The following is a 20,921-nucleotide window of genomic DNA, read 5'->3' on the forward strand; positions in this document are numbered from 1 at the left end:
CATGGCAAGGTGCACTAAGCTTACATATAAAGCATTTTGAGGTTTACAAACGAACTTGGCGGCAATAAGCACAAAACTGCACACTGTCTATGGTAGATAAATGTCAACTTTGATAGCCCTCAATTCGAGGCATGCATTGCGTTGCGATGATGAATCCGTATCGCAGAGTCGAGTTACATAACAATTTTGCTGCACTTGTCCGCATGCCAGAAAAGGAACTAGCAGGATTAGTAGAAAAGGACTAACGATTATAAATATTTCATACTTTTGTGACTACGTAGAAATACAGGAATGTGGTTCAGTAGGTGTTACAAAAAAAAAGAGTTGCTAACATTTGTGCCAGTTGACTGACAGTAAATACACGGCAGATTAATTTTGTAGACGCATCTCCGGCTGAAACCGGCTCAAATGTAACAATCGCGCCGAACAAGTCACCGACTTTGGCTTTTTGTGCGAACCTGGTGGCGCCATGTAAAAACATCGAAAAATATATTTTTTGTGTTTGCAAAGTTTACATTTTTTCTTTCATAAACTGTTTTAAACAAATTTTATAACATTAAAAAAATACAATTACTCAGAAAAAAAGTTATTTTGGGATTTTGATACAGAGAAATGGCATGACAGGTTCGATAAACCCAATTTAGCTAAACCATACCATTCATTTTCATTGCTGTTCACGTGGGATGGTCGCAGTTTTATTGATTTGAGTGAGGATTAGAGGAAGTTTTTGCATTTAACAGTAGTCAGACGATCAACAATGGCACCTGCTCGGAGTGGTGGAGTGTTTGGAACTCTGAAAAGCTTTTATTACGATCCCTTCCGGTGGTAAGTATCATTGGCAAATGGCATAGGTAACTTCACTATAATAATTTTCAATCTTTATGCACGCATTGAATATTGTGGTTGAAAAGCTGATCCTCAGCAGACATTCCAAAGAAAAGGGACAGTAAAAAACTTGCTTGTCTTCACCCTAATGTTGATTTGTCTCACTGATTTTTCATGCGTCGTGTGATTGTGTGATTTATATGGGCAAAACAAATTTGGAGGTACCTAGGACTTAGGCTTGTTCAACAGATTAAGCCTGGGAGGGGGGGCACAAGTGAAAATGATTTCAATTACAGCTTGCATGAATACAAGTTAATTATAAAACTCTTATCATTCCATGCCAAGGTGTTGTTATGTACTGGTGAGTGGTCTTGCCTTTTTACATGATAACACACTGGATCATGGTTTTATGTGTCGCAGGTCAATAGTGAAGAGCATAGCAGTGTTTGCTGTGGGAGTCAAGATTGCCAGAGAGTGTGTTGGCCTTGATCTGCTGGCACCACCAACAGCATAAGGTAACCTATAATTTCATATGCTTTATCTTTTCTAAGCATTGTATTCCACTTATTGAATCACTTCACTGATTTTACATGGATTGCAAGCCATTGATAACTTAAACCAATCTGCCCTTGCCAATATAAATTATAAAATCTGCATTTAATGTTGACTCTGCCCATAACCTTTCTATTGGTAAAATCCAAGGGAACTAATGCCAAGAGGTGATGTTCTTAACATTAAGCACTTCTTGAAAAATAAGATATGATATGCCATTTCTCAACCATCACAAATAGGTTAGGTATCTTACCTTAGAGGGCATGCTGAAGAGTGAAGAGTGAATATGTTGACATTCCATGTCTGAGGTCTATGACACAATCCTTTGCTCCAGGTTATTTCCACATCACCATTGATGGAAGAGTTGGATGCAAGATACATGGTCAGTGCTTGTGAAGTGGATGGGATGAATGCAGAGCAGAATGTCGGTGCAAGAAAGATGTACAAGTGCTCTGATTATGTTAATGGGTCATCTTGGTGTTCATTTTGACATTGTGAAGTGAAAATACATCACTACAACTCAACTATCCTTGAACCGCTGTGACTGGTAATTTAAAACTTGATGTGTTTGCGGTAGATTTAAACGATATCGACATTCACTCTGGGGAGCTATATTAGAAACAACAAATAACTTCGTCACGCGGGGCCATAACCGAACCTAGATCAATATTCACGTAAGAATGCCTTGAGCTGTAAGCCATCGCGTATCGTTCAGATGGGACGGGGCGTTAAAAAGCACAACCACAGTTTCGCCAGAGGTCGAGGATCACCACCGACACCGCCGGAGCAGTTCCACCACTCCCGCTGATCCATCCACAGTCGAACAGACACGAAACACACGGGTCAAACCGACAAACGCGAACCGCCCACCCCCTGGACGGCCCTCCTGCGCGTCCCCGTCCCAAATACGACACCGTAGTCAGAATAAATATCTCTCTTGCAAAGGCTGGCTTTTCGTCCCACATCAGATTTCACCCGGGCCCCGCTACGCGCACAACGGCATCGTTCAGTTCCGTTTCAAGTACGAGGGAGCGTCCACGCTTTGGTCTTGTTCCTCCCAGACAGAGTCCAAAGTCGAATCACACAACGAACTTCTAATACACCCAGCCGCGGGCTCGTAAAACAAAAGACAGACTGCTCACCGAACAGCCAAACCCATCTTTCGATTCTCTCGCCAATGAACAGCCCCACCCCATTGACGACCCCTCTCCCCAATGAAGACTGGTTCAGTTCGACACACCGCATCGCGCCCCATTCGCTAGTGCTGCCGGTCGCGGCGCTAACGTTTGCAGACGAACAGAGTCTGGCCGTTCATTGCCGCGACGTCGGCGTTGGCGGGCAGCGGCGCACCTCCCTCGGACCGGCTGAGGGTGGCCGGGGTGCTGAGACCGAGCAGCGCGCCCGCCCGACGGCCCACACCGGCCCCGTCCAGCACAAAGCTGCCGCGGGGGTTCTCCACCAGCAGCGTGGCCCGCCGAGAGCCGTTCTGCACGTTCACGAACCTGCAACGAACGGAAAAAAGGTGAACATTAATTTCAGGAATGGGCACCAAAATATATTTAGACGCTTGGAGCGCTATAAGAAGCATGAATCTCGTGAGAGGCAATAACATAACATCCCGTAATATGCAAACCGTTTCTTACTGAAGCCGGACCACATGTACGCCCACCCCCCCTTCAGTTCTAACTCAAGCCTTCCGTTTTCACACCTGGCCTGGGGCTGCGCCTGTCGTGGACACGAGGCGGGCCTCCTCTCCGTCTTGTCGGGCCGGGTGTACACGTACAGGGTGCGTCCGGACAGGCCGTCCAGAGAGGTGACCTCCCGCGCGGCCTCCGGGCCGTCGTAGATGAACACCTTCCTCCGCTGCTGGCCAAACACCACCTGAACAGGAACGGGGAGCGTTAGGGCTGACTGCAGGTGGTCGCCGAGAGGCCGAGGAACGGGCCCAAGAGGACAGAAATTCGTAAGGAGTACAGAATGCTACAAAAAAGGAATAAAATGTCCCATAGTCTTTTTAAGTATAACGTCTCCTCAGACATCACTTTTCATTGTTCCTTCCAGATGAAAAAAAACTCGTAGAAGCTCATCTCTACAGTCATCTGCTGGTTCCGTTTAAGAGGTTATCGACCGCCCCTCCCCGTCCCTCAGTACTGACCTGGGCCTCCGTCACCAGCTGTTCCACCGACAGCCGGTTCTCGCCGGCCGGGTTCTCCAGCAGTACAGTGGCCAGCGGTGAGCGGGCGCCGTTGATCGGTTCAGTGTCCATCAGCTCCAGGTTCACGTAACTGAGGGAGGATAACGCACCCAGACTGTTAGTGCATGGGAAAAATTTCAGCGGTTCATGTTTACAATCACTGCCTCGCACTAACTAAACCAACTGAAGAACGTAACCTTAAAATTACTTCATCATGAAATTATCATTCTACTTCACGCACAGTTTTTATAGCATGATGAACCGTTTGAAGGAAATCCATGACTCATCTCATAAAGAGCAAGATTCCTTAGAGCGGCACGCTCGACCCCGGCCTGTGCTGAACGATGGTACCCTATTCACCTGCAGAACGGCTGCGCTCCGTCGCCGGCCGATCCCGCTTCGCCCGCCTCTGACTGTACCGTCCAGTCGGCGCAAAAACCGGCCACCAGTGACACCGCCAGCTTGGCGCCCTTCACCTGAATGGAGGAAAATGAGAGTGTTTGAAGGGCTTCATACCGACAAGCCAGGGAATGATTGACGGTTCTGATGTCATCGACTGTCATAACTGTTATCGACTGTCATCGACATCATGACAGAGTGATCGACGGTCTCGAGGTCAACATGTCATCATGTCGGTAGCCATTTCACTAGGAAAGGACGACACGCTAAAACCATTTCGTTCACTCAGCAGACCTACTACAATGCTCGTATTCATGTCTTTCTCCCCTCCCTCTCGTCTCTCACGTCAGTAGTCTCCTCGATGATGGCCGGTCCGGCGCCCGTGCGGCTGACGGCGGGTCGGAACGGCGCCTTCAGAGTGCCCTCGATGAACGTCTGGTGGGAGGCGGCCACGCGCGCCAGCTCGCCCTCGGCCGGCGACACGCCGTAGTAGGCCGTGATGGCGTCGGTCGGCACCAGGGAGGCCTTCTTCCGCAGCTTCTGCACCCGGTTGATGATCTCACGGGCGATGCCCTCGTCCAGCATCGACTGGTCCGGCGTCGTGTCCAGCAGCACCAGGATCTGCAGCAGGATAAAAGAGTGTAACATTATTGCTAGGCACCAAAGATCCGTCATGCTGGTATGACTGTCGTGGAATATTGATTCATCGTATTGGTGACGCCACTGCTGTTCATGACTTCTAACAAATATATTCTGCAGTCTGCACTGATGCATACCACACTTTTCACTGACTGGATAAACAGATATTCCAATCAACGAGTCTCCGTCATACGGTCAGTAAGACGACTCTGCTCCGCCCCAGTCCCTCCGATGACTCCAATCGGCCGTCGACTCACGTCGTTGTCGGAGTGCGCCTCGTAGTGGCTGGCGGCGGCGGCCGGCCCGTCGGCGCTGTACCGCACGTGCACGTCCTCCGGGGTCAGCTGGTGACCCCGCAGCGTCAGCGAGCCGCTGTCCAGGAACTTCTGCAGAGCAGCGTCGTCCAGCGCCTGGGGGACGAGAGAGGGAAATGGTGTGAAAACGCGAGATGGGGTGAAGGGGTCAGTTAATAACCAATTTACGACAATGGACGCAAAGTCAGTTGTAAAATGAGTCACCTCAATCATAGTTGTTCCAATAACCAGACTCAGAAGTCGATTCGTGAAAGGATGAGTATTGAGTGCCAGAATGATGTATGAGGCACTAATTGGCAACATATGCGGCACAAACTCCGCCCGAGGAACCGAACCTCTTCACCACCATACCTTCACGTCGGCCATGACGGCCTTGAAGTCTCCCTTGAGCCGGGCGCCCAGCGTGCGGTGGTTGGGCTCGGCGCGCAGCTGCACGCCGTAGCGGTCCTTGTCGCCCGAGCGCGTCACCTTGCGCACGTTCAGCTCGTCCATCACATAGCCAACGAGCGGCTCCAGCTCACCCAGCACCGCCGCGTCCGCGTGGATCACCACCACCTCGGGCAGCGGGTACTTGACCGGCATCGTCTTGCGGTCTCGGATGATGCGTCCCAGCTCGATGATGGCCTGCATGCGGCTGACGGAGCGCTCGATGACGGCGTCGATGAGCTCCTGGCGTGCCTCGGGCAGCGAGAGGTAGTGCACGGAGGCCACCTCGGCGCTGCTGCTCAGGTGCCGCAGGTTCTGGTACATGGTCTCGGTGAGGAAGGGGGTGAAGGGCGCCATCACCCGGCACATGGAGAAGAGCACCGAGAAGAGCGTGTTGAGCGCGTCCCGGCAGTCGTCCGCGCCGCCCTCGCCCTGCCGATCGGAGAGCGCATGAGACGCGAGACCTGGCAGACGTTATTGACATAGTATGCAGCGGCTTACAAGTCACAACACAGTTGAGTCATCAGAAACGTACAGATAGAAATAATATAAAACTCGAATGCACAGCTTTTAGGTTTTCCATAAAGTGCATATGTAAGGACTGCTTGTTGAAAAAGTCTGCCAGCTACAGGTTCAGGTTGAAACGTTTAGCAGCTTCGTGTCCAAAATTATAAACATCACCGGAAAACATGCACCTGAGCTGAACATTTCGTTTCAGTGGTTTCTCACCTTCAGCCGTTTGCGGTTCATCCTGACGTACCAGTTGGTCAGGTTATCGACAAACTTGACCAGCCGGGGCACCACAGTGTACAGGCGGTACGCCGCCATCTCCTGTAACACGAACACAGGAGGTGAACATGATAAAACGGTAAACAAAGCAATATAACAGCTCTCCTATACATTCGACGTCTTTATGTTAATAACTTGTCCAGCATCTACACATACCTAGCCCGCCAACTGTGTAGCAAACAGATGGGCTACAAATATGAGCAGCCTCCTTTCTCCCTCAAGCCACCATCACAGTTCCCGTTAGCCGCTCCTCACCTGTTTGACGAAGAGCAGCAGCGACTGTGTGAAGGAGACGATCCAGCGGTCCATCAGGTTGGTCGACGGCACCACCTTACCCTCGTCGTACATAAACTTCTCACCCGTGTCCTGAGGACGACAGGCGACACTTAGAAACGAAAACAGGGAGCGTAGGGAACGTTCAAGCCACCAATGAGACTTTTACTGTTGACAGTCGATGTCCATTCCCATACCCTACGATCATTTACTTCACCCTACTCAGTACTCACACATCACAGCTCGAAAATCACCTTGCGATTCATTATCCTAGTATCCCTATCTCTCATTTTTAAAGAATCATAACGATCCAGCACGACCCCAAGAATCCCAGCTCCTCGCAAGCACCTTCTCGAAGCCGTGCACGTTCTGCACGAGGAAGCGGTAGGCGTTGTACCAGGGCAGGAAGACGTCCTTGAGCACGTCCCGCACGCCCTCCTCCTTGAAGCGCAGGCTCTCGCCGCGCACCACTGGCGAGTTGATGAGGTACAGACGGAGCGCGTCAGCGCCGTACCGCTCCACGATCTGTAGACGGAAATAAAGAAGTCCTTCTCTAGACACTCGAGTAACGCAATGTCTGCAGGAGGTGATAATTCATAGAATAATGGTTGGCACCACTCCGAGCTGCCATCCTGAGACCAATGCATGGACGTCAAGTCAGGCAGAGTGCACTGTGCATTGCAGAAACATTCAAACAATCTTATTCGTGTTTCCGTTTGAGGTCGGTCGTACGAAGGCGTCCGGGCGACGTCTGGCCCGTTCGTCGGACTGCCGACTCTGCTACTATAGCCGCCGGCCGGAGGGTCACTCGGGTCATAAGACACCCGGTACCCAGGGCAGGCCGCGGCAGAACATACTTCACAAAGCCCCCACCACAACACAACACACAGGGCCACGTATATACAGCCGGCATCGACAGATGCTGAAACACTTACGTAACACGTCCTAAAAGAGTAACAACACCGGGTGAACACAGGCCCTTATCACCTCGTTGTAAGCCTCAATGACAGTTATACCCCTCAGTTGACCCTTCTAGCCCCAATCTCACCAGCATCGGGTCGGGGTAGTTTTTCTTCCGTTTGGACATCTTCTGTCCGTCGGCGGCCAGAACCATGCCGTTGGCGATCAGGTTCTTGAACGGCGGCTTGTCGAACAGCGCCGTCGAAAGCACCAGCAGAGTGTAGAACCTGGCCGAGGGAGGAGGTAGGTTGGCGTCAACTTGGAACATCGACAGCATGTGTCTCGGCCTAATACCTATTTCCACAATCATGAATCAGGCATGGGCAGAATCATCAGAGCTCTAGAGTTTACCAGAACTAAAAAGACAGTCTAACCACATCCTCACGGTCATCCCACTGCGCCTTTCTATCCCTCTTACGGTACTCAGTACTCACCATCCGCGGGTCTGGTCGATGCCCTCTGCCACAAAGTCGGCGGGGAACGAGTCCTCGAACTGGCGCCGGTTCTCGAACGGATAGTGCGCCTGCGCGTACGGCATCGAGCCCGACTCGAACCAGCAGTCGAACACCTCGGTGACGCGCCGCAGCGGCGGCTGGCCCGGCCGGCGCGACGGAATCGTCAGCTTGTCCACGCTGCCAGGGGAGAGGGCAGGGTTCGGTGACCAGTATCACAGCAAGGGTGGCGAAGACAAGCTACTAGTCAGTACCTAGCATGAACTGGCTTGAAATGAAGTTACAGGCTAAGCAGCAGTCTATCGAACACAGAATGGAAACCAGAGAGGCACTCGACATATTTATTTCGCATAAGTGAATCAGGCCATTCACAGCAAAACATCTAAAAATCAAATAACAATGAATTCTGGAATTCGGGAAACTACCATTAATCATAGTTCCATTCTAGGTGAACCGTCCACGATGTATGCCAGCTCTTCTCGCTCACTTCCGATCCCGCGGATTCCAGCCTCCCTCCCCCACCTCCGCACCGCCGACTCACATCTCCCTGTGCAGGTCGTCGACGGTGACACCGGTGAGCCTCTGCAGCTCCTCGATGCTGCCCACGCAGACCACCTCCTCCATGTCTTCAGAGACCCAGAGCGGGATCGGCGTGCCCCAGTACCGGTTACGGGAGATGGCCCAGTCGCGCGCGTCACGCAGCCAGTTACCGAACCTGGCGGAGCGAACCGAGGGAGCAGGGCGTCACTCGACAGCTGACGCGAAATATTTGCAAATGACAATGCTTCCACTGGTCCTGGTTTGTTTGTGGTTTGTTTTGGTGACATGTTTTGTTACGGAACTCAGAGACCAGTGGTAGAGGGGGCATTCCACGATAGATCGTACCAGGCCCGTCACCCTCATCTCTCAGATTTGAATGAAAATTGGTACAATGGGTAATCATAGGCTCCAAAAACACCTGCCAAAATATCAGACTTCTCAGATGAAAACTTTTTGAGTTACATTGCATAATATTTTCTAAACTTTAGATTGTAAGGGTGAATTTGATGAGCTATAACTCAAAAACGAGCTAAGCAAGCAACAAACGGTAAACAGCTTTGAACTAACGATGAATCAAAGATAAATACAGTATTTTTAAAATTGGAAAGAAAAGCTTTGCATATTGAAAAAAAGTCGTAGCATTTTTTTAAATTGTCTATAATGGCCCTTGGGACCAAAATTTTTGCCATTTTTATTTCTTCAAAATAAATCTCAGGTCCTTTAACCCTATTAGTGGCAGGCTCTTGGCTACCCCTATTAGTGGCAGGGGGGGCTGTTTACGACCCCCCCCCTTGATATCTCGAGATTTAACGGGCCGATTTTCAAAATTCAAACGGCATTCGATTTCGCTCAACGTGATCTACATTTCTAAAAAATAAAAATTAAGAAAATGTCAAAAGGGGGTTGAGGGGGGTAAAACGGGCAAATTGCAGATACATTTTAGACTGTTTATCACGGCCAGGTTTCTGAACCAATCTTAACGCAACTTTTGCCGATCGATAGAGAATGAACCAGGAATTCACATGGATCCTAAAAATATGCATTTTCAAAAATCATAGGCGGATACAGATCATTGAGATTGGGGGTACACAAAAAGTATAGTAAATAAGGTTTTTGTTGGTGCTGTTTCTAAAAAGGGTGGTAATGGTCTTGTTATGTTACAATTTTCTTATGAGAGAACGACTACAATTGTATTGGTCATGCATAGGCGGTGTCAGGGCACCTATGTTGGGAGGTAAAACATAACCCCCCTTTTTGGACGCCTGGATCCGCCTATTATAGCAAAAACGTGTCAAAAGAGGATGCACAATAACTTTGTATATGTTATCACATGATAAAACTGGTGCATACAGTTATAATACATCAGCATCGTGATCATCGCCCAAATGACTCGCTTCACGAATAGGACCCCCCAATTCCCAGTGCTCTGGAGCCGCCCCTGGTAAAGTTATGAACTTGAAATTTTCAGGGAATGTGCCCAATTTAGTTTTAGGAAAAGTCAAAAAATTTCAGCATCGTAGCTTCAGCGGTTTCGGAGATATTCCCGAAAAACCTGAGGGGTGGATGAAAACAACCCCCCCCCCCCCTGCCACTAATAGGGTTAAAATCGACTTGCAAAAAATTAGAAAGGTGTTCTTTCTATAACATCCTCATTTAAATGTATACAAAATGGGTTTCCCGGGGGTCGGTACGACCCCAGCTCGCCGTTTCGCCTCTAATGGAGCTAGAACCTTGCGGAAAAAACGAGCATGTGCGCCGTTACAAGATGCATCGAATGATACCACATTTTAAGGTCTCGGGTTCATTGGTGACCCCTGAGGTCATTTCAAGTGACCCAAAATTACGGGTCCGGTTTTTGATAGATAACTTCGCAACAAATGGTCGCAGAGCCGCGATTTTAGCATCTTTGTGTTTGCCTAGTTCCGGCGCGTCGAATGGTATACTGTTTGTTCTGGTGAAGCCAGCTTAAGTCGCTGACCTCGGGTAAGCACACTGCCGTGTATTTGGCTCCGCGCCCCGACCGGGCGGCCCAGCCGGCAGCCAGCCCCCGGGCATCACGTGACCGCCCCGAGTCCGCGGCAAAGCCAACCAGCGCGGCGCTGGACAAACAGCGCCGCTACAGAGATGGTTAACAGTCGGGTCAGGCCACGAAGCTAGGTGAATGGGATCATTTTGCACATCATTCGATTCGCAAGGTCTTCCCGAGTCCATTGGTAGCCTTCCCGTCTCTCTAGCTCAATTTGATCGAGAGTTATTGACGAAAAACTCTTATGACCCTAGTGACGTACGAATGACGTCACGCAAGGTCAACAATGCAAAAGTGAGGCAAAAATGACTTCAATTGAACTTTCAGTAACCAGTGATGTCACTAGGCAGCTTTACCACACCATTTGTAGGCTCTCTTCCGAAATCACAATTCGAGACCATTACGGTGACGCAAAATATGTACATTTATAGAAAGATCACCTTCCTAATTTTTTGCATACTACTTAAAAATGATCCAAAAATGTTTTTAAGTAAATAAAAATTCAAAAAAAAATTGGTCCCAAAGGCATAAAAATGTAAATGAAAGGAAACTTGAGGTGTTATATATCAAAAATAGTATATATTTCAAAATTTTAAAAAATGCATATTATTCTTTGTTTCAATGCAAGCTCAATGCCGTATAGCATTTGGCATTTGGATTATCCGTCTTAGAGTTACAGCCCGCCAAACTTGGGGCTGCAACGCAAGATCCAAAACATGTTATACACTATAACTCAAAAACCACTCATCTGATAAGCCTGAAATTGTTACAGGAGGATTCAGAGCCCCTGATTACCCCTTAGACCAATTATCGTTAAAATCCGAGAGATGAGGGTATCAAATTGGAAAAAAGTGGTACGATCTATCGTGGAATGCCCCAGAGGCAGAATATATGCCGAATACCCGACAGGTAGACAAAACGGAGCGGTATTAAGAAAAACAACAAGCAACTCACAAGTAACCGAATGAACACTTCGAGCATATTGCTAGTCTTACGGAATGACTACAAACCGATTGTCCAAGCAGCGTTCCCTGCAATGGCCATCGTTTGATCATTGTCGGCAGCCGCATCACCCACCGTTTCTCCTTGATGAAGTCGGGCACCCAGTAGGTCTGGCTGTTGTTCTTCAGCAGCTCCTGGGTCATGTGCTCCACGCGCACGAACCACGAAGGTACCGCCTTGTAGATGAGCGGTGTGTCGGAGCGCCAGCAGAACGGGTAGCTGTGTTTGCACGTGGCGGACACCACCAGCCGGCCCGCCTCCTTCAGGTGCTTCACGATGTTCTTGTCGGCGTCCTGATGGAGAACGAAAGGGTGACGTCATTCGGTGATGGAACGTCACAATGGTACGACTGCTTGGGCAATGTTCAACTGTCGTATCAGTTGAGACAAGTAGACAATATGCATTGAGAATTGCGAGTACAAAACAGCAGTAATCTCATTAGACATGAACTATGTTCGAGACGACCATTATAATAAACGTTGCACGAAATACTTCACTTTGTTGAAAGACACATGCACTCATTCATTTATTGGGAGTTTCATTCATTTCAAGTCGTTCACTCTTTAGGGGGCTACTCGTTCACGAGGTAGGGAGTTACTAGTAAATTATCGTGGAAACAATATTATTCGTGTTTCCGTTTGAGGTCGGTCGTACGAAGGCGTCCGGGCGACGTCTGGCCCGTTCGTCGGACTGCCGACTCTGGTACTATAGCCGCCGGCCGGAGGGTCAGCCGGGTCATTGGACACCCGGTATCCAGGGCAGGCCGCGGCACGGTATTCAGCTAAGATTTAAATGATTTGTGCTAAGAGTTAAGACGTAACTCAGAAGCATGACAGTGGCGATAAGGAGCCAAATTATCAACAGCTGGCAAGAATGAGATTGAGCGGCATTAACAAAACCCGTTTATTGGAGCGGAAAAGACACTGAATTGTCAACACGCAAGAACGAAACTACTTATCAGCATTCACAAAACTCATTAGTTTACCAGAATACCTCGGCTCCATTTCCCCACACCGCCATCCGTACCTTGACGTACTGTCCCTTGAAGTGTGTGACGGGCTCGGTGAACCTGCCGCTGGCGTCCACCGGGCACACCATCTCCATGTCCTTGGTGATGATGCCGGCCGCCAGACACACCCGGTAATCGTCCTCGCCAAAGTAGGGCGCCTGGTGGACCACGCCCGTGCCGGACTCCTCCGTGACGTAGGTGTCCGTCTGCACGTGGAACGCGCCCGACGCCTTCATCTGCGGGAGGAGAGACAGATGTGGTCAGACGGCTGTGACATATGGTCAGATAGCCTAGGTACCATACACTGTTAGCAGTGTAGCGTGCGTCTACACTAATAGACAAATAGGCTCGGCAGGGATGTTATCCCTGATCCCTCGTGCGTCTTTATGCACAAATAATGTCATGACAACGGACCTTCACTATGTCCCTTCAGCCTACCTTCTCGAAGTAGTTGAAGAGTGGCTTGTATGGCCTGCCCTTCAGCTTGGAGCCCTTCATCTTTTTCATCACGGTGTAGTCGTCCTCTGATTTGTACATGGACGACAGGCGGGCCTCCATCATGATGTACTTTTTCCCAGACTGCTTCTCTGCGGGGTGAACAACGATGTCAGTGGAGCGCTTTCATTCGGGCAAATGATGTAATTGGAGCGCATTCTATTACAGAAATGACGAAAACGGGGCGTTTCAGTTGGATGGAATTGACATCATTCCATGTAGCTTGAAAAAAAAAACGACCTCAGGAAATGACATGAGAAGACATCAATTACTTTCTAACAATTTACTTCAAACTGTCGCGTTGCAGACACTCTTGCCCATGAAGGAAAACAATTACTTCTAGAATACCAACAGTATCAAAACTCGGACGCCACACAATATCACCGGTTTCCACCCTGCCCTCTCACCACTAAACAAGAACGCTCTCACTCCCGTCTTACCCTGGATCTGGACGTAGTCGAGCTCTGGGTGTACGCAGAGCGCCAGGTTACTGGGCAGCGTCCACGGCGTGGTCGTCCAGGCGAGCATACTGACATCCGGCTCGTCCTCCAGCGGAAAACTCACCGTCACTGCGGCATGAGACAGAAAGAGGGTGGTGAGGAAACAGGCGCCGGATGAAGGGAACAAATGAACAAGGAACGATGGGTGGTCTGGGTATACATGAGAAGCTTCCATAGTCGATGGATGCCAGCCGATGCTATTTTATCGACACTTCGTTATCTCAGTTGCGAGCATAGCATGTCGTATCGTAACCTCCACCACGGTTCGTAGCTCCGAGAAGCCACGGCTTTGGAACTCGCACTCCAAACTGAAGAGCATCGTTCGGAAGATGCGACTTTACGTTTTCAATGGCATTTCAAAGTTATCAGTGCGTTTCCTTCCATACCAACGCTTCCCCGCAGCGACATCAAACCGTTACCAATATCTTTGATCGCAACAGTCTCCTGACGGCATACCTGCCGGGTCGACCACGTCCTTGTAGTTCTGGCCGGACTCGAAGTTGGAGAGCGGCGTGTTGCAGCCGGTGGAATACGGCATCACCTTGAAGCCGCGGTAAACCAGGCCCTTGGTGAAGAGCTGCTTGAATACCCACCAGATGCTCTCCATGTACCACGGATAGAGAGTCTTGTAGTCGTTACGGAAATCTGCCGGAGGCGTAGAGGTGGAAATTATGATACGTTTATTAACGAGATAAATAGTTAAATGAATTGGTAATGTTGTATTTTTGCATCACTTTGACGATTTTAAGCAGTAATTTTTCAATATGTTCGAAAACGTTGATTTGTCCGAAAGCCCAACAAATAAATACATACTCCTCAGTCCTTTGACACATGATGCAATAAGAGGGCACCATGATTCGAGTGGCCTCCTCTTCTCGTCTAACTAATTCTAATCACCAGTTATTTCTACTCACCGATCCAGCGTCCCATGCGTCCGACGCAGGCCTCCCATTCGTGCGCATACCGGGAGACGATCTTTCGGCACTCGGCGTTGTACTTGTCAATGCCCATTTTGGCCACGTCGTCCGGACCACGGATGTCCAGCGTCTTGTCGATTTCATACTCCTGACAATGATAGATGACTGTGAGACTGGGATGGTCTGACATATGCAAAAAAGTGTGATAAATAACGGCAGAGGCGGCAGTGGGTGTTTAATGTCTGTGAGCTGGGAATGACAGACGACAACCGTGTATTCGAATCGGTTAGGAGGTTCATGGAGCAACACAACTATAGATTATAGTGAATTAATGAAATGGGAACTATCATTGCAAAACAATTACAAACACCGACGTAAGACGTAACGCGTTGACATGCACTCTCAGCCCCGGACAATTCGCACAATCGCTGCGCCCCAGCCCTCCCCGCACTCACCACCGGCAGGCCGTGGCAGTCCCAGCCGAAGCGGCGCTCCACGTGGAAGCCGCTCTGGTGGGCGTATCGGGTCACAATGTCCTTGATGGTGCCAGCCAGGATGTGTCCGTAGTGCGGCAGGCCGGTGGCGAACGGCGGCCCGTCGTAGAACGAGAAGCGCGGCCGGCCGCGCGACTGGCGCAGGCACGTCTGGAAGGCGTCTATCTCCTTCCAGAGGGCGAGCATCTTCTCCTCCTCAGCCGGGAAGCTGATCTGCTCCGGCACCGGCTGTGCCATGGCGGTGGCAGTGGTGTCTCGCTGGTTGAGAGACTATGACAGAGTACTACCACCTGGGGATCATGGATGGTGGGTCAAAAGTGGTGATCAGAGGTCAGATATAATTATGACCATTCTTGGAGTTGATGCTAGCGCCTACCTTTAGCCTTATATTGTTAATTTTATAAGGATAGTAACCATCTGAATATGCCTAATATTACATGGTAATATTTCAAAAAATATAATCTAACTTTCATAATTTAATTATCTAACAAACCAACAAAGTAGCAAATATTCAAAAGTGTTCAAGTTTATATTGTGGGCTGTTTTGTAATTGTCCATCTTTCAGCAGATTCTGGAATACCTGAACTGAGCAGCTTGATTAGAAGACAACCAAATGATATAAAACTTAAGGCTTGATAGTGGTCAACACACCATGGTATCAAGGATGACATGGTCTAGAGCAGTAGTGGGCATGCCCTACTCTCCAGCCTGTCAGCTGGATTCAGGATCGAACCTAATGAGCTAGACCTCAGGGTTAACTGGCCTGCAGGCTGGATCCAGGAATCAGGATCATGCCAAGTAAAACCTATTGTCCTGTCTGTGACTGGCAATTATAGGTGGGTAATGAGAAGGTTGACTTATTTTTGCATGTCAGCATTGGCACAGCAGTGTTATTTCATCACATGACACATGACAGCTCTTTTGATCAGTAAGGACTATTGCAATTACTTATCATATTCATAAAATGTAGTGTAGCATATCATAGCAGTCAGCATGGCCAATAGAAAGTAGAAACCATGAATAACATGGTTTTCTTGCTCACAGATTGCTTCCTGCAGCTTTTATTGATTCCATCCTGCGCAGTAACTGCTCTCTTGGTGTTAATCATCACCAGTATTCCATGGTGATTAAAAAAATAACTGGATTTAGGTGGCAGCTGACACAGGTGGCAAGGTTGATGAAGGTGGAGTTCAGGAACCTGTTAATATTTGTGTCTACTTAACCCTTCCAGAGAAAAAATATTTTGGGATAAGAAAAAATTGCAAGGAGGATAGACAAGGGGTAGTAGTAAAGCAGGCGTCACACTTGTTTTTTTTGCAATTAAGGAGAGGCACTGTAGGTTAGGTTGTAGGTTGTAGGTTTTACGTTGTAGGTCTGGGGTTGTAGGTTTTAGGTTGTAGGTAAGGTTAGGTCAGGTTTGGTTAGGTTTGATTTGGATTTATTAGAAACTAGAAAGCATCAGTTGGGGAAACTACGAGGCGAATGTCAAAAAATGGATTGGTCAATAAATGGACTTTTGATGACCATATATGGGCATAAATGCAGCCCCCGCTACTAAGGGTGAAAAACGGTATAACAAGCCGGTACTTGCGGTATCGCATCCACTTATTGGAGAGAAAAGGCTTCCATTTTTCACTAGGAATTAGTGTGATTTGATTACATTCGGCGAATTGACTCGAAAATGGCGATAGGAAAACGGCTTTTCTGCAGGTTCTGGGCGTCACAATCAGCTGGCCATTCAATAAATGGATTGGTTTTATGAAAGAAAATTGTTAAAAGATTTAATTTAATTACAATAAACAAAAATATTTAATTCTTAAATAATAACTTAACTACAATTAGAAAAACCATAAACAAAATAATAAAAATAGTGGCATTTTTAAACCACGGTACTGCTTACATTTCTTGGCGCGTCTGTTTCAATCCGCCATATTTGCCAATCACGGTTTGACCTTGCGTTGTAACTCTGCGATTTAGAGCCGCCAGTTAATTATGCACCGGGTGAGTGTAGGTCTTGTGTGGTTAAAAAACATTATTATGCCTTATTTTTTCATTTGAATGCTGAAATTCATTGAAAAGATGAAGTTGTCTGATTTTATGACCATATATGGTCATCGCCCCGCCCACTCCAGCCGTTGATTGGCTAATCCAATTTTTGTTTGGCTCCTCGTAGTTTCCCCAACTCAGTCGGTGACACACCAGGGAAATAAGCTAAAATTAGAGCACTCTATTTATTGCTCCCGCTACTTCACCGTCTCCCATAGGGTCCTGTGTTGAGCTGGTGTCGAGGCTCTAAAAATGACGCCGATTTTTGCACCCTTCTCACGAAAACCGCTCGGACCGCCTGGAAACCAATTGTTCCGCTCTAAAAATTTCATGATCGACGGGAAAATGAATGAGGAAAAGATTGGTCCTGAAATAATTCTGAACTCCCTGTAGAACATATCGAAATATGGCTGCAAACTAGGAGCATGTCAAAATCGACAAAACAATACAAATAAAATTACCGGGATTTTTTTATTTTCCATGCATCTGTGTATGAAATCAGTCGGTTTTTCGGAAAGATCATCTTCTGTTTAATAAATAATTCCACAATTGCAATCGAGAAAAAAAAACATTTCCGCTGTGACAACAGTTTTGGCATTGTGCCAGTAGTGTGGCGTGCGCGGTGCTGCGTGGTCGTCGGGACGGAGTTGTGAGTATTTTCGGTGTTTTAAATGGTTGATGGCCATTTGAACCAGCTTCATATTATTTCCTACAAATTTTTGCATCAAATTATTGCTTTGAAAGACCATTGAAACCCCTTATCTCTTCATGAAACACGATCATATTCATCGTCGACGAAAATGGCGTGGGACTCCATGTGCATTCCGATCGAAATAAATCGTAAACTAAATAACATTCGATGATAAGTATCATATTCTAGTGACACATTTTCATAAAATAAGGCATAAACTTTGCAAGGAAGTCAACATTGGATAATTGGATTCTTATTTTGCTCACATATCCTTGTAGTAGTCAAATGGCTCAATTGTTAGATAGATGTAAGCATATGTTTTGGCTTGATGTTTGCTGTGAAACCACCCAGCCACTTGCTGGTTGAGTGGTTTTCTGATAATTACCTGATAATCATTTCTCCTTTTCCTTAAAAGAAACTAAAATTCCTTTCAAAGTAATCCATTTTAAGGAAAGGGGGCTTGCTCATTGGCATTTCATGTTCTTGTTTTGTTATTGCTGGCAGTATTTTGATACAATAATGCAATATGAATTTTTTGCAATAATAAAACCTAAGACAAACTTAGTTAATGCGTCAATCAAACACCCAACAGAAAGATTGTGAGTCCTTGTGACGTGAAGTAGAATATTCTATGAATGTGTTATATAGAATATGCCAAATATTAAATTAATTATTATTTGATACTGATAGCTGAGCAGGTGGATTATGCCACAATATAATTTCATTTTCTGGTTTTGAAATAGCCTGCAGTATTTTTCTTCAACAAATGTAATATACATAGAATACATGTTGTTATGTTACCTATGTTAAAAGTTTAATAACAGCCAACAGAAGGAGCTGTTTCAGCAGATAATGTTTGTACCTTATGCATTACCTTTCTTTTCTGCAGGACCATGCTTCCGCTGGGTGGTCGACATTTGCCTCCTGAAGAAGTTGAGCAACATGAAGACCACCAGATGAGGTGTCTGCAGTTCATGTGGAACTCTGCAGACTACAAGTGTTATGTCAACCACAACCAAAGTGCTGTGATCATGGAGGCATGAACCTCATGACAACACTTCAGATTTGCAGTTGAACCAAAGTGTGATTCAAACCACCTGTGGCATCTCACTCAATGTGTGAACAGTGTGATTATTGTGCAGTGTTCAGCTGCAACTAAGACATTTATTAGTGACTTGTTTTGCAATTAGCCACCAAAAGCATTTTTTTTGGGCTGGCTGCTGTAATTTGGTTGTGCACTGCGCAATAGTGGTAGTGTTTTGTCACTTGTCAAGTTGTCAGTTGTGCATGTTGCATGTTTCTCTTCCCTCGGCCCTCATTATCAGTTAAGTGGTGAATTGGCATCACTCAGTCTCCCCAGATCTCCATTGACTGTCTGTCAACCACCTAACTTGAGATGGTATTTGCTAATAGTGTCAGAAAAGAAGTGATTGTAGACATTTTTAGGAATATGAGCTCCGTTTCATGCGTGTTCCAGTGGTCATTTTGTCACATGTCCCATAGTGTAATAAATGGAAACTGTTGTTCCCTTTTGAAGGTACTCGCGGATGCAGAAAGCGTTGGGCCTAATTATTAAACGCACCCTCCTATCAGCGACGCACGAAATCGACAAATATCATCCTTTTTAGAACAGGAGGAAACGAAAACTTGTGAACATAGCTGTACCTACAACAGTGCATAAGGAATTGAAATTCTGGGAGTTTTTGAAATTCGGAGAAACTCAAGTTGTCGACAGGTATGCCCCCTTGCACGTCAAAGACCGCCTAAAAATAAACGTCTACAAATGAAGGCAGTATTCGTATGTTCGTTGTAATTGCAGCAGCCTAGCAACATGTATTGCGGTCCGATGGCGAATTGCACTCGTGCTCAAAACTATGCCGGTAACTGCCAATGCACTTAGGTCATAGGTGAGGAGAGGAAGGGTTATGTCATATGTCAACATCATAAAAATGGCTTCATCTGAGCTGTGCCTATTGTAGGTACATAATTCAACCAATCTATGCATTTCGTTTCTTGCAATCTACTCATGCTTTCACTCCAGCTTCAGAGTAATCATCCCATATTGTACGTCTTAAGATATTGATTTCTATCGCGGTTTGCAATTACTAGCCACGTCTCACCTCAGTTTGGTGGCCCCGCATCGGCCCACTCGGCCGCTCTAAAATTGACTTACGGAGGAGGATGGTGGCTTTTATTTTAGCTTCTCCGCCGACTGCGGGGAGCGCCGTCGCCGAGGTAGGAGCAATAATTAGCTTATGTTTGGGACTAATTTCCACGCTTAATTAACATTTTAATGTTATTTTAATTAATTCATGTTAATCCTTGACGCATTCTCTTTCTATTGATACCATCCACCGGTCTGAGAATTACTGCCTTGCTGCGTAAGGGCCGATAAAAGATCACGCTTTTAGGGGTATCTCTTCAACATGGGGCAGGAGCAATAAATAGAGTGCTCTAATTTTAGCTTATTTCCCTGGTATGTCACCAACTGAACTGGCATCCCTGGGTATAGCACCTGCCACCTCTCCTTGTTTGCAAAAAACAAGTGTGAAGCCTGCTTTACGACTACCTAGATGAGGTAAGAGCTGGAATGAAAAGGAGGTCAAAGCAGCAATAATAACCAATTGTTAAAGCGGAAAAAGGATAGAGCAGTTTGCACGAGGTTAAAAATGCATCGGAAAACGCCTATACAGTTTTGTAACAAAACTATTATTGTGGCTAGGCATGGCGTTTGTAAAAAAAACTGATTCAAATACTATAAGACACATGCTATGAACCATGCGCTCTTGCAGACACGCCGGCTCTTGCAGACCACGTGTCCCACAATGACACCCACGACGATTAAATCAGCTAGGTACCGAAAACGAAAATATTAAGACAAAAGAGGGCCCTAAAGAACTCACTATGTCTAACAGATGAGGTGTGCTTTGTATGATATTTCTGGCACCCTTTTGTCCCGTCTAATTTCAAATAATCACCTCCACAGCACCGCAACACCACACTTCTCCGCTGACGAAATAAATAATATTTTACCGTAAGCCGACAGCTGGGAATCAGTGATCGTTTGGCAATGGAGACCTAGGGCGTTTTAGGCTTCCGCTTCATTTTGGTCATGTGCTTACTTTGGGAGTAAAAATGACTTTTTGTTTCTAATTTACAAAATTTAATGTTTTTGCCTAAGTTTTTTAATTCTAATATGCAATTAAAAAGAAAAAAGATTTCAAAATTAGTTCAAAAAAAACCATTTATGCTGTAGTTTACAGATATCACGTGATAAGCGCCGCCCGCAAATGCCGTGAACGAACAGTAACCAAAGGACCGGATCGTCGTTGACGATTCTGCCGCAGCTGTTTCGAACTATCGCGTACCCTAGCGGTA

At 46.9% G+C, this 20,921-nt stretch overlaps 1 protein-coding gene and 1 long non-coding RNA gene across 8 annotated transcripts; one reads left to right on the plus strand and one right to left on the minus strand.

Moving 5' to 3' along the window:
- The first annotated feature begins 482 nt into the window (after positions 1–482).
- On the plus strand, positions 483–1,901 carry LOC122381136. The gene is made up of 3 exons (XR_006256477.1): positions 483–825; positions 1,246–1,340; positions 1,712–1,901. It is a non-coding gene; the product is annotated as an uncharacterized LOC122381136 (long non-coding RNA).
- Positions 1,902–1,972: 71 nt separating this feature from the next.
- LOC122381135 (isoleucine--tRNA ligase, cytoplasmic-like) lies at positions 1,973–20,851 on the minus strand. 7 transcript variants are annotated; one of them, XM_043364983.1, is made up of 21 exons: positions 20,577–20,851; positions 14,768–15,096; positions 14,310–14,460; positions 13,852–14,040; positions 13,336–13,464; positions 12,839–12,987; positions 12,418–12,636; positions 11,467–11,684; positions 8,365–8,538; positions 7,806–8,003; positions 7,460–7,598; positions 6,760–6,936; positions 6,394–6,504; positions 6,079–6,180; positions 5,275–5,781; positions 4,867–5,019; positions 4,316–4,591; positions 3,932–4,047; positions 3,533–3,662; positions 3,086–3,258; positions 1,973–2,879 (listed from the first exon to the last, which is right to left on the minus strand). In XM_043364983.1, the coding sequence occupies exons 2-21, from the start codon at positions 15,041–15,043 to the stop codon at positions 2,657–2,659; spliced, it is 3,810 nt and encodes a 1,269-aa protein (XP_043220918.1). In that variant the 5' UTR covers positions 15,044–15,096; positions 20,577–20,851; the 3' UTR covers positions 1,973–2,656. The 7 variants fall into 7 exon arrangements, with proteins under 7 accessions (XP_043220918.1, XP_043220915.1, XP_043220916.1 ...); XM_043364980.1 differs by having other exon boundaries at positions 20,805–20,826; XM_043364981.1 differs by having other exon boundaries at positions 20,447–20,797.
- Positions 20,852–20,921: the final 70 nt, after the last annotated feature.

The sequence above is a fragment of the Amphibalanus amphitrite genome, unplaced genomic scaffold (assembly GCF_019059575.1).
Source record: "Amphibalanus amphitrite isolate SeventyFive unplaced genomic scaffold, NRLGWU_Aamphi_draft 000114F_arrow, whole genome shotgun sequence".
Lineage (NCBI taxonomy): Eukaryota > Metazoa > Arthropoda > Thecostraca > Balanomorpha > Balanidae > Amphibalanus > Amphibalanus amphitrite.